At 43.0% G+C, this 14217-nt stretch overlaps 1 protein-coding gene across 1 annotated transcript in view; it reads right to left on the bottom strand.

The window, feature by feature from the left end:
• Window positions 1-12646: 12646 nt before the first annotated feature.
• Window positions 12647-14217, bottom strand: part of LOC123149556 (uncharacterized) — a 7330-nt gene continuing 5759 nt past the window's right edge. The window contains exons 15-18 of the mRNA XM_044569236.1: window positions 13859-13927; window positions 13682-13775; window positions 13380-13520; window positions 12647-13301 (exon numbers count right to left, since the gene is read on the bottom strand). Of these exons, the coding sequence (XP_044425171.1) occupies window positions 13215-13301; window positions 13380-13520; window positions 13682-13775; window positions 13859-13927 (391 nt within the window). The 3' untranslated portion in view covers window positions 12647-13214. The remainder of the gene's footprint in view (window positions 13302-13379; window positions 13521-13681; window positions 13776-13858; window positions 13928-14217) is intronic.

Here is a 14217-nt window from a genome sequence, read left to right as displayed (position 1 = left end):
ATGAGATCCCGGACGTCACGAGGAGTTTCGGAATAGTCCGGAGGTAAAGAATTATATATAGGAAGTGCTGTTTCGGCCATCGGGGCAAGTTTCGGGGTCACCGGTATTGTACCGGGACCACCGGAAGGGTCCCGGGGGTCCACCGGGTGGGGCCACCCATCCCGAAGGGCCCCATGGGCCAAAGTGGGGAGGGGAACCAGCCCATAGTGGGCTGGTGCGCCCCCCTAGGCCCACCCCATGCGCCTAGGGTTGAAACCCTAGGGGTGGGGGGGCGCCCCACCTTGGCTTGGGGGCCACTCCAGCCCTGGCCGCCGCCCCCCTAGGAGATCCCATCTCCTAGGGCCGGCGCCCCCCTAGGGGGCCTATATAAAGGGAGGGGGGAGGGGGGCATCCGCACCCTGCATCCCTGGCGCCTCCCTCTCCCCTGCTACACCTCTCTCCCTCGTAGTACACGGCGAAGCCCTGCTACTGTGACGCCCTGCATCCACCACCACGCCGTCGTGCTGCTGGATCTTCATCAACCTCTCCTCCCCCCTTGCTGGATCAAGAAGGAGGAGACATCATCCTCTCCGTACGTGTGTTGAACGCGGAGGTGCCGTCCGTTCGGCGCTTGGTCATCGGTGATTTGGATCACGTTGTGTACGACTACCTCATCCCCGTTCTTTGAACGCTTCCGCTCGCGATCTACAAAGGTATGTAGATGCAATCCAATCACTTGTTTGCTAGATGAACTCATAGATGGATCTTGGTGAAACCATAGAAATTTTTTTTGTTTTCTGCAACGTTCCCCAACATTATTAATGTGTACCTTACTAGTACTCCTGGTAGCACCTGGGTATTGGATACCGGTTCAGTTGCTATTATTGGTGACTTGAAGCAAAAGCTACGGACTAAACGGAGACTGGCTAAGGGCGAGGTGACGATGTGTGTTGGAAGTGTTTCCAAAGTTGATGAGATCACCATCGCACGCTCCATCTGCCTTCGGGATTAGTATTGAACCTAGATAAATGTTATCAGGTGTCTACGGGCATGAATATGATTAGATCATGTTCATTGCAATACGGTTATTCATTTAGGTTAGAGAATAATGGTTATTCTGTTTACATGAATAATACCTTTCATGGTCATGCACCCTATATGAATGGTTCATTGAATCTCGGTCGTGGTATGATACGTCTCCAACGTATCTATAATTTTTGATTGCTCCATGCTATATTATCTACTGTTTTGGGCAATATTGGGCTTTATTATCCACTTTTATATTATTTTTGGGACTAACCTATTAACCGGAGGCCCAGCCCAGATTTGCTGTTTTTTGCCTATTTCAGTGTTCCGAAGAAAAGGAATATCAAACGGAGTCCAAAAGACCTGAAACTCCACGGAACCTGTTTTTGGACCAGAAGAAGCCCATGGAGTACCGGAAGATCACCAGGGGAGTCCCGGGCTGCCCACGAGGGTGGGGGGCGCGCCCACCCCCCTGGGGCGCGCCCCCCTACCTCGTGGACAGCCTGGAAGTCCACCGATGTACCTCCTGCACCCATATATACTCTCGTACCCTAAAACTTCCAAAACGGAGATTAGATCGGAAGTTCCGCCTCCGCAAGCCTCTGTAGCCACGAGAAGTCAATCTAGGCCCTCTCCGGCACCCTGCCGGAGGGGGCCATCATCACCGGTGGCCATGGAGGAGTATCCCGGAGGGGTCTTCATCACCATGAAGGCCAAGGACCAGAAGGTGGAGGCCATGGAGGAGGAAGCACAAGGGAGAGAACCTCTCCTCCTCTCTTCCGGTGGCGCCGGAGTGCCATCGGGAGGGGAATCATCACCACGGTGATCGTCTTCATCAACGTCACCATCATCATCACCATCCTCATCTCTTTTACACAGTCCACTCTCCCGCACACCGCTGTAATCCCCTACTTGAACATGGTGCTTTATGCCACATATTATGATCCAATGATGTGTTGCCATCCTATGATGTTTTGAGTAGATATCTTTTGTCTTTGGGTGATTAATGATCTAGATTGGTATGAGTTGTATGTTTTACTTTGGTGCTATCCTATGGTGCCCTCCGTGTCGTGCAAGCGTGAGGGGTTCCCGCTGTAGGGTGTTGCAATACGTTCATGATTCGCTTATAGTGGGTTGGTGAGTGAACAGAAGCACAAACCCGAGTAAGAGGGATGTTGCGTATGGGAATAAAGAGGACTTGATGCTTTAATGCTATGGTTGGGTTTTACCTTAATGATATTTAGTAGTTGTGGATGCTTGCTAGAGTTCCAATCATGAGTGCATATGATCCAAGTAGAGAAAGTATGTTAGCTTATGCCTCTCCCTCATATGAAACTGCAATAGTGATTACCGGTCTTGTTAACAATTGCCTAGGACAATTCCGCACACCGATCCACCATTATTCCACACTCGCTATTTATAATACTAAGTAATATATTCTAACCTTATGATAACAGCACCTACTTTTATGTTTTAGCTCTCCGATACCATGCAAAGTTATCCTCTTCATATCCACAACGTAGTTTTATTTCTCATTGCTAGTTGGAAGTAAACGTTCGGTGCACGTAGAGTCGTATCAGTGGCAGATAGGGCTTGAGAGAATATTGATCTTACCTTTAGCTCCTTGTGGGTTCGACACTCCATACTTATCACTTCCACCTTTGGAAAGTGCTACGACGATTCCTTGCACTTGGGGATTATCATGGTAATACACATGTTCACGCCAAAAGATGTAGAGTTAATAATGATAGTGCCACTTTCTTGTGGCACTGCCGCTTAGGTCATATTGGTGTAAGATGCATGAAGAAACTCCATGTCGATGGATGTTTGGAGTCACTTGATTTTGAATCGCTTGACACATGCGAGCCATGCCTCATGGGCAGGATGACTAAGACCCCGTTTTCAGGAACAATGAAATAGGCAAGTGACTTGTTGGAAATCGTACATGCTGATGTGTGTGATCCAATAAGAATTGAGGCGTGCGGTGGACATCGCTATTTTCTCATCTTCACCGACGATTTGAGTAGATATGCGTATATTTACTTAATTAAGCACAAGTCTGAAACGTTTGAAAAGTTCAAGCAATTTCAGAGTGAAGTTAAGAACCATCATAACAAGAAGATCAAATTCCTACGATCTGATCGATGGAGAATTTCTGAGTTATGAGTTTGGCAATCACTTAACACATTGTGAAATTGTTTCACAGTTGACACCACCTGGAACACCACAGCGTAATGGCGTGTCCGGACGTCGTAATTGAACCTTATGAGATATGGTGCGATCTATGATGTCTCTTACCGATCTACCGCTATCATTTTGAGGTTATGTGTTAGAGACAACTGCATTCACTTTAGATAGGGCACCATCTAAGTCCGTTGAGACGACGTCGTATGAACATTGGTTTGGCAAGAAACCAAAGTTGTCGTTTCTTAATATTTGGTACTGCGATGCTTAAGGCTTCAGCCGGAAAAGCTCGAACCCAAAGCGGACAAATACATCTTCATAGGATACCCAAAGGTAATAGTTGGGTATACCTTCTATCTCAGATCCGAGGGCAAAGTATTTCTCGAGAAGGAGTTTCTCTCGAAAGAATTGAGTGGGAGGAAGATAGAACTTGATGAGGTTGTTGAACCTCTACTTCAACCGGAAAGTGCTGCAATACAGAAAGATGTTTATGTGGCGCCTACGTCGTTTGAAGAGGAAGTTAATGATAGTGATCATGAAGCTTCAGATCAAGTTGCTATCAAACCTCGTAGGTCGACAAGGATATGTACTACTCCTGAGTGGTACGGTGATCCTGTCTTAGATATCATGTTGGACAACAATGAACCTACGAGCTATGGAGAAGCGATGGTGGGCCCATATTCCGACAAATGGTTAGAAGCCATGAAATCCGAGATAGGATCCATGTATCAGAACAAAGCATGGACTTTGGTGGACTTGCCTGATGATCGGCAAGCCATTGAGATAAATGGATCTTTAAGAAGAAGACAGACGTGGACGGTAATGTTACCGTCTATGAAGCTCGACTTGTGGCAAAGAGTCTTTCCACAAGTTCAAGGAGTTGACTACGATGAGATTTTCTCACCCGTAGCGATGTTTAAGTCCGTCGAAATCATGTTAGCATTAGTTGTATTTTTTGATTATGAAATCTGACAGATGGATGTCAAAACAAGTTTTCTTACCAGTTTTCATAAGAAAAGTTGTATGTGATACAATAAAAGGTTTTGTCGATCCTAAGGATGCTAAAAGGTATGCTGGCTCCAGCGATCCTTCTATGGACTAGAGCAAGCATCTCGAAGTCGGAATGTATGCTTTGATGGAGTGGTCAAAGCTTTTAGGTTTATACAATGTTTGCTAGAAACTTGTATTTACAAGAAGGTGAGTGGGAGCACTACAACATTTCTGATAAGTATATGTGGATGACATATTGTTGATCTGAAATAATGTAGAATTTCTGGAAAGCATAAACGGTTGTTTGAAGAGTGATTTTCAAAGGAAGACCTGAATAAAGCTGCTTACATATTGGGCATCAAGATCTATAGAGATAGATCAAGATGCCTGATGATACTTTCAAAGAACGCACACCTTGACATGATTTTGAACGAGTTCAAAATAGATCAGTCAAAGAAGGGATTCTTACCTGAGTTGTAAGGTGTGAAGTTGAGTAAGACTCAAAGCTTGACCACGGCAGAAGAAAGAGGAAGGATGAAGGTCGTCCCCTATGCTTTTGTCATAGGCTCTATACGATATGCCATGCTGAGTACCGCACCTGATTTGTGCCTTGCCACATGTCTGGCAAGAGGGTACAAAGGTGATCCAGGAGTGGATAACTGGACAGTGGTCAAAATTATCCTTAGAGGAATAAGAAAATATTTCTCGGTTATGGAGGTGATAAAGAGTTCGACGTTAAGAGTTACGTCGATGCAAGCTTTAACACCTATCCGGATGACTATGAGTAGAAAAACCGGATATGTATAATGGAGCAACCATTTGGAATAGCTCCAAGTGGAACGTGGTAGCAGCATCTACGATATGACATAAAGTTTTGTGAAGTACATGTGGATCTGATTGTTGCAGACCCGTTGACTATAACATCTCTCACAAGCATAACATGATCAAACCCATAACTCATTGAGTGTTAATCACATGGTAATGTGAACTAGATTATTGACTCTAGTAAAGTCTTTGGTGTTAGTCACATGGCGATGTGACCTTGAGTGTTAATCACATAGCGATGTGAACTGGATTATTGACTCTAGTGCAAGTGGGAGACTGTTGGAAATATGCCCTAGACGCAATAATAAATTAGTTATTATTATTATATTTCCTTGTTCATGATAATTGTTTATTATCCATGCTAGAATTGTATTGATAGGAAACTCAGATACATGTGTGGATACATAGACAACACCATGTCCCTAGTAAGCCTCTAGTTGACTAGCTCGTTGATCAATAGATGGTTACGGTTTCCTGACCATGGACATTGGATGTCGTTGATAAAGGGATCACATCATTAGGAGAATGATGTGATGGACAAGACCCAATCCTAAGCCTAGCACAAGATCGTGTAGTTTGTATGCTAAAGCTTTTCTAATGTCAAGTATCATTTCCTTAGACCATGAGATTGTGCAACTCCCGGATACTGTAGGAATGCTTTGGGTGTACCAAACGTCACAACGTAACTGGGTGGCTATAAAGGTGCACTACGGGTATCTCCGAAAGTGTCTATTGGGTTCGCACGAATCGAGACTAGGATTTGTCACTCCGTGTAACGGAGAGGTATCTCTGGGCCCACTCGGTAGGACATCATCATAATGTGCACAATGTGACCAAGGAGTTGATCACGGGATGATGTGTTACGGAATGAGTAAAGAGACTTGCCGGTAACGAGATTGAACAAGGTATCGGGATACCGATGATCGAATCTCGGGCAAGTATCATACCAGTAGACAAAGGGAATTGTATACAGGATTGATTTAATCCTTGACATCGTGGTTCATCTGATGAGATCATCGTGGAACATGTGGGAGCCAACATGGGTATCCAGATCCCGCTGTTGGTTATTGACCAGAGAGATGTCTCGGTCATGTCTGCATGATTCCCGAGCCCGTAGGGTCTACACACTTAAGGTTTGATGACGCTAGGGTTATAGGGAAGGTATGTACGCGGTTACCGAATGTTGTTCGGAGTCCCGGATGAGATCTCGGACGTCACGAGGAGTTCTGGAATGGTCCGGAGGTGAATATTGATATATTGGACGAAGGGTTTTGGAGTCCGGAAGTGTTTCAGAGGTACCGGGTGATGACCAGCATGACCGAAAGATATTTCAGGAGCCCCGGCAAGTGTTGGGGGGCTTCATGGGCCAAGGGAAGGGGGCAAACCATCCCACTAAGGGGTTGTGCGCCCCCCTCACCTATTCCCACGTGACCAGCGGGTTTGGGGCGCCCCATCTAGGGTTCCCACCTCCTGGCTTGGGGGCCAAGTCACCCAAGGGGGAGATCCCATCTGCCCTGGCCGCCGCCCCCCTAGGGGAAACCCTAGGGCGCCTCCCCCTTCCCCTTGCCCCTATATATATTGGAGGTTTTGGGGCTGCCCAACACATGAGTCTCTCTCTCCCAAGGCGCAACCCTACCTCTCTCCCTCCTTGTCTCTCGTAGTGGGCGAAGCCCTGCTGGAGTACCGCGCTCCTCCACCACCACCACGCCGTCGTGCTGCTGCTGGACGGAGTCTTCCCCAACCTCTCCCTCTCTCCTTGCTGGATCAAGGCATGGGAGACGTCACCGGGCTGCACGTGTGTTGAACGCGGAGGCGCTGTTGTTCGGCACTTAGATCGGAATCGACCGCGATCTGAATCGCCACGAGTACGACTACCTCATCCGCGTTCTTGCAACGCTTCCGCTTAGCGATCTACAAGGGTATGTAGATGCACTCCCCTTCCCCTCGTTTCTAGATTACTCCATAGATTGATCTTGGTGATGCGTAGAAAATTTTAAATTTCTGCTATGATCCCCAACACAACCATCAGTTGCAATAGTAACTCCTTTGTTTAGCCATGTAGATTTGACGGGTTCTAGCCTCCTATGAATGAGCTTCTTCTCTTAGTCAAAATGAGTTGTCTCTGATGCATTATATCCCAGAGGCACATACCCAGCCCGGTTAATGTTCGCAACAAAGGTGATGGCTGCCCTAATGTCGGGATTCCTTGCAAGATTGAATGGAAGCCCTACTATATAAATCCAGCTTCAAGGTCGAATGCTCGGGAAGGTAGAGTCGGACACCTTCCTCGAAACAGCCAACAAAGTCGCCATGTCTCTCGCGTTGTGGTGGACTATTAGGGATGTAAATGCCAAATAACTGACGTCCATAAGTCCCACTCAGTTAGTTTTAGCTAGCTTCATAGTTCATTTTCGTCAAAAAAGAAAATTTTTGGACCATCAAATCATTAGTGGGTTTAAAAAGAATTATTGTGGGACCCGGTTGACATCCCTACGGACTATCTACAGTTTCCTCATAATGGTAAGCATGTATGGGACTCATGTAACTATTTTAAGACCGTCCACAGTTTCCTAGTAATGGGAAACATGTAACGATGTAACTATTTTAAGACCACAATGAGAGAGACATCGCAACTTGTTGGTTTCTCGTAACAACTAACGATATGTGATCCCCCTTCCTCAGTTTTCCGGTTGACTCCGCCCACTAGCACAGCGCCTATAATTGTTAAAGTTGCACTCTTTCATAAATCCCTGGGCTAGGATTTTATGGATCCCGTGGTCTGACGAGATTTCTGTAATGTTTGCAGTGTCAATGTTAAGCTAAAAAGCACAGACACATGGATGAAAGAAGGGGATACACATACGGGGACACGGGATAACGGATTTTCCAAAAACAACCATTTGGGGATACGGCGAGTATATATAAAATAAAATGAAAATATGCCATGTAATAAGACTTAAGAAAGAAGACTAATAAGAAAGAGATCGGAATACTGCCCATTTGTTGTCTGTTTTATCAAGTCCTAGATTGATTCTCGTCCCCCCATGTCATTGCAAGTTGCTTCTAGCAAAACACATCAAACAGTAAAGAAGAGTATAAGGCATAATCTGAAGACAATACGAAAACATGAAAAATAGTAAAGAAGTTTGCTTGCCCAATTTGCAATGCATTTGGCTCCTAATTGCAATATGGTTTAGAAATCTCAGTTCTCAAACTACCAACCCCAATGTGGCACCATATTACAAATACAAATCATGACTAGTTGACAACATCACATAGTCTACTAAGAACATGATAAATAGGAGCTAATAAGGCTCAGATGGCCACATAGTCAAAATGTTCAAATGGCAAATAGGCACAGAATGACTGATGGAGTGATGGTCTCATTCTCTCATGGCTGAAGACTAAAGGAGTGAATGATTGAATGTGCGAAGATAAGTGAGAAAGTCAGCAAGCAATATATGCAACAACACATGACCAAAAGACAAAATAAATTACGTAGGTACTGAGAGTTTTCCTCTCCCTTGCTGGCCATAGTCTTTAAGAACATTGGACAACCTTCTGTCACTGCCATGTAGTTTAAAATGGGTCTCCTTTAAGGACCAGACCAACCATGAATCGCAATAGTCACTCCTTTTTCGGCCATGTTGATTTGTCCAGGCATCGCCGGTTGCAGTGACGCGTTCACTGCTAGCTATTGGGCCGAGGCTTTTTTTTTGGGCCAGGTCGTGTCCCAAACGTGTCATCTATGTGTCCCGCCATTTTCCTATATTTTTCTTTTCTTTTTAAACTAAAGCGTGGGGGATACTGTTGTATTCGCGTACGGCCCCATGTCCATGTATCCCTCCGAATCAGCACGCCAAATCGGCAAATTCTGGCATGCATGGAAAAGGTTTTAGAAATATGAGCATCGGCTTGTGGCGGATTTCTACATTAAAACTCTCCGCAATAACTATTTGCCTTTTTTTTCTTGTTGGAACAGATGCATTATGGGGAGGTAAAGCAATTGTATGCTTAGTTGCACCATGTGCAATGGATTGATTGGATCCTATGTCTTCCTTGCAAAGTTGCTCAAAGGTAGGGTGTGGAATTTTTTTCACAGGTTGTTATCTAAAGAAGATGAGGCCTCGCCCTTGAATAACTGCCTGGGTAAATTTTGTTATAGAAAATGCAATAAAACTTTGTGTTTCCTCCACGGCTACAAGAGGCAGCATCGGCATCACCACCAACATATGTTTCTGGTACAAGCTTCTTCACATAAGCCCACACAGGTACTTGGGATCTTGAGTTTGCTAGATTGAGGAACATAGAAAACGTCATGTCATGGTTCATATGACAAATTCATTATGAAAGAAGCATCATCAGCGACATCTTTGATGAAGAGAAGATGGAAATTTTTTCCCTCATTGTTCTTCAGATAACATATATTCTTCAATGCAACATTTAGAGTGTGCACAACGCAAGGAATCCAAAAGATGTCCTTGTACTTTGCTTCAATCATCCACTAAGAACCTTTACAATTTGCAGCATTGTTCAGCGATCACTTGAACCACATTCCCAACTCCAACTTCCAAGTTCCTCAATCACTTCCTTTAGCTCCCCAAAGATATATTCCTTACTTTTTGTCTTGCAATGAAAACAAGTCAAAAAGTCAAGCAATATAGGCAAAAATAGGACCAGAAGACAAACTAAATCATGTAGGTACTATGATCGTACCTCTCTCTTGGTGTCGATTGCATTTAAGAACATTGGGCCACCTTCTGTCACTGCCATGAAGTTCAAAATGGGTCGCCTTTAAGGTTCATACCAACCAATAGTTGCAATAGTCACTCATTTGTTCAGCTAGGTATATTTGATGGGTTCTAGGCTCCTCTTAATATGCTTCTTCGCTTTGATCAAGAGCAATTGCCCTTAGTGCATCCAGGAGGCACATACCCACCCAAGCTATTGTTCACAACAAAGGTGATGGTTGCCCTAAAGTTAGGGTTCCTTGCAAGATTAAATGGAAACCCTGTAATATGCACAAACCCACCATACAGTCAGCAACTCAGCAATAGACTAAATTTTACCATGCTTGACAATAAAGGAAAAGATTGTTATACAATTACACTCATGCAGTAAAAAATGTTGTAGCAATATGAGCATCGGCTTGTTGTCAGATATTTAGTATTAAAACTCTCTTCAGTAGTTGTTTGCTTTCTTTTTCTTGTTGGAAGAGATGCATTAAAGGGAGGTAAAGGAATTGTATGCTTGCACCATGTGCAATGAGTTGATGGGCTGCTATGCCTTCCTTGCAAATTTGTTCAAAGGCAGGATGTGGAATTTTGTCACGGGTTGCTATATCTTTCTTTTTTTATCTGAAGACGATGAAGCCTCACTCTTGAATAACTGCCTGGGTAGATTTTGTTACAGAAATTGCAACAAAATTTTGTGTTTCCTCCACGGTTACACGAGGCAGCATCAACAAGAGCACCAACATATGTTTGTGGTACAAGATTCTCCACATAAGCCCACAAAAGATACTCGGGATTACAACACCATGACCAGGCTGCCCGTCACTCTCGCCCATGGAAGATTGGCTACCGATTGTGCCGCTCCCAACTGTCATGCTACCTAACAAGCTAACAACAAGCAGTCAATCACCAATCAAGCATTCGTTGTTCAAGATTGAACAACGGCACAAGCATAAGCATTGATTCAACTATGCAAGCGAGCAGCAACAGCGGCACAAGCATTCAAAGGGCAGCAGGCCAACAAGCAACATCTAGCAGCTTAATGGAAGAAAATTAGAAGAATAAAAGAGGAAGGAGTTGAGGAATGAGGAGAGTTTGTTAGGTTACCTGCGACTGGAAGGAGAGGCTGCTGGTGCTGGGGGTAGGGTCGTCGATCAAGTCTAGGCGTCGCCGGCGACGGCTTTCATCCAGGAGGTGGTGGCGCATTCACTATTGTCTTTGAGGCTGGGTGCATTCCTTATGTGGAGAACATATACGTGTCCTGATGCATCACTATAATTTTCTTAAATAAAAAATCAGATGATATTGTTGAATTCGAGTATCCCGGAATATCCGTTGTATCAGGATGCCAAAACGGCAATTTCTGGTGTGTCCGTGATTTTTAGGTGTTATAATGCTATATATATATATATTGTGTTATCAACCTCACTCGAGACAAAGGGAAGGCCTTATTTCATGATGATTGTCTACTAATTGTGATTGCGAATATGGACCACTCGTCAGTAGGCATGGTGATTGCGAATATAAGATTAGTGTGAAGAGTTTCTCTTCTGTATGTTTCGTTTGTTGAATATCGTGGCTCATGTTCTATTGTGATTGCAAATATTAACCGAAGGCTCATGTCTCCGAGATCGCATCCAGGAGATACTATATGTAACGATGATAATAATAAGTCATGTTATTCTCTCAAAACAATCCTAAACCAATCTATATCTAACCAATGCAGTATGGACCTCCTATACCACACTCAGCGCACAGATTGAAGACACAGCGTGCCTGTTTGGGAGGTCCATACTGCATAAATCATAAATTGGTTTAGGATTTAGGAGGTCCATACTGCACAAGGTTTCGGTAAAAAATTAATACACGTTTGTGGCTTGTGGCTTGTGGCTTGTGTATTAATACACGTTTCGGTAAAAAATTAATACACGTTTGGGAGGTCCAACGTGGTTTGTGGCTTGTGTATTAAAACGTACCATACTGCACAAGGTTTCGGTAAAAAATTAAACAATGATAATTTAGAAAAAAAATTCATAAATCATAAAATGTTTGTGGATTTAAAAAATGTTCGCGATTTTGTAAAAAAACGAAATTTTGAAAACAAATGTTTGCTAATTCAAAAAAAATCATGATTTTTTGAAATTTGTGTATTAAAAAATGTTAATGAAATTTAACAAAATCTCACCAATTCAAAAATTGTGTATGAATAGAAAAATATCCTAAAATTCAAAAACTGTTCGTGACTTACAAAATAGTTTATTCATCCATAAATGTTTGCTGATTCAAAAAGTGATCATGCATTTAAAATAATGTTTGTTAAATCAAAAAATGCGTGAATTTCTAAAATCGTTCCACCAATTTCAAAGAAAATGTTCGTCGATTCTAGAAATGTTCGCCGATTTAAGAAAATTGATTAAAAAATGTTTGCAAATAGTATAAATTGTTCAGAATTCAAAAATTATTCTTGATTTTAGAAAATGGTCGAAAATTTGTAGAAATGTTCACAAATTTGAAAAATGTTCATAGTTTCAAATATGTTCACGAGCTAAAAAAAATGTTCATGATTTCAACATTTTTCCTTGATTACACAAGGTTGAGAGTGATAGTATATCTCTGTGATGCAGCAAAATGTGGTCATGGCCATTGAAGATTATTTTTTTCCGTTGCAATGCACGGGCCCTTTTGCTAGTAACAATTAAAAATACGAATCTTACAACATAAATTTCATGACACATTTTTTGCTACCTAATAAGGTAAACTGATGGTTAAAGTCATGCATTCTCAAAAATCAAAATATGACCTACATTTTGAAATTGTTTTCTATAGGATTTGGGGCAAAGCAAAAATACATAAATTTCATGCTATTACCACACACATGTAATGCACACAAGGAAGCTAAAGCCATCACATGAGTCAAAAGGTGTTGTTGGTAAAACTTTCATCCATCAGGTAAGGTACAAACAAGCAACCAATTTATCCAACCCCCACATCTCTCCTCATTTCTCATCAAAATTCAACAACCAGACCGACGAAACCAACTCTCTTTCTTACAAACGCGCCACCCTACCAATGAACAGATCAAAATTTCAACCACCGCAACCCAACAGACAACATCTCGCCTCAAAATTCTGCAGTTCCTGAGACGGCCAGGCATTTACATTTTAAGACAGCAACGCTTGCTTCTCGGCATGGCGGCTCAGCTCAACGCGCTACTAAAAGTACAAAACGAAAAACAAAAGCTGGCAGAGAAGCACTGATTTCCCCTGTTCCAGCATCTCCACATCTATCTTCACCACAGGATCAAACATTTCTGGTATCTTTCTTCTATCCTCCCCTCTTTTAGATTTGCAGTAACTATCATCTTTTCGCCATGCTTCATCATCTTATTATGTACAGTTACCAGCAGAGCCTCAAATGACAAACATGTCTGATGAGCATATCTCCATTAAGCAGCAAAGGGCGGCTTCGACATCCATGCTAAGATTCAGGCAATGGAACGGCCTTGTACAGGTTCAAGGTTCCATGGAATACGGTGAGGTGTCCCCCGTTAAGATAAGCTTCCATCTGCACAACCAGTCAGTTCGCTTAGATTTACTCTCTCCATCATCTCAACACAACAAAATAGCAGACAGCAAAACAAACCTCATCCTGAGGGATTTTAGAGAAGCCAAACTTCTTCATCCAGATGGCTTCAGCTTCATGGGCGGCCGGAAGCATGAAGTGCTTCACCTTCAGCGAAACTAGCAGCCTTTCGATGCATGAGAACAACACTTGGAAGTAGCCCTGTTTGTATCAGCACCAAATAAAAATCATTAGAAAATAAGAAGGATATGGAATCAATAAAACATACGTAGATGTGAATAGAACGCAGAGGTTAACTCTTTAGAACTGCATTTTTTTGACTGCATGGATGATATAATGCTAAGCAGCAACTGTAAACTCACCAGTCCTTGAAGATCCATACTTGTAGCAACCAGTGGCAGTTCGGCCACGTCACCTCCCATGACACGCAAAAGTGCTGCCGACACGACAGTAGAACTGCGATAGGCAAGCAGAATTCAGTAACACTTGATGCAAAAGTATGGCCAATTTTTTGTTTCAAATGATAAAAAAATTCTTACCCTACAGTTAAGACCGCACAGTACATTCCACTGTAATCTTGGCCTGGCATTCCTTCTTTAGGTCTCCTCCTGGTAGAAAAGAGAAATCCCATTTAACACAGTTCTACTCTAGGCACTGAACAAAATACCGGTAATTGCCTTTGGCTCCTAGGTGCATATGCACCCATTGTCGAAATCCAAATTCCAAGAAGTTAAAAAATTCGAAACAAAAATCCCGCGTGTATATTCGGACATTTTATGTGCGTTCACAAGGTTTCAGTGAAAAACGACGTTTTTTGTGGCTTGTGTAAAAAAGATAAAGAAATGCCTCGTGAATAGTTAGAATGAAGCATCAGAAATTGTCTTTTTTACACAAGCCA

This window comes from Triticum aestivum, chromosome 7A (genome assembly GCF_018294505.1).
Source record: "Triticum aestivum cultivar Chinese Spring chromosome 7A, IWGSC CS RefSeq v2.1, whole genome shotgun sequence".
Taxonomy (NCBI): domain Eukaryota; kingdom Viridiplantae; phylum Streptophyta; class Magnoliopsida; order Poales; family Poaceae; genus Triticum; species Triticum aestivum.
This window is presented reverse-complemented; position numbering and strand designations above follow the sequence as displayed.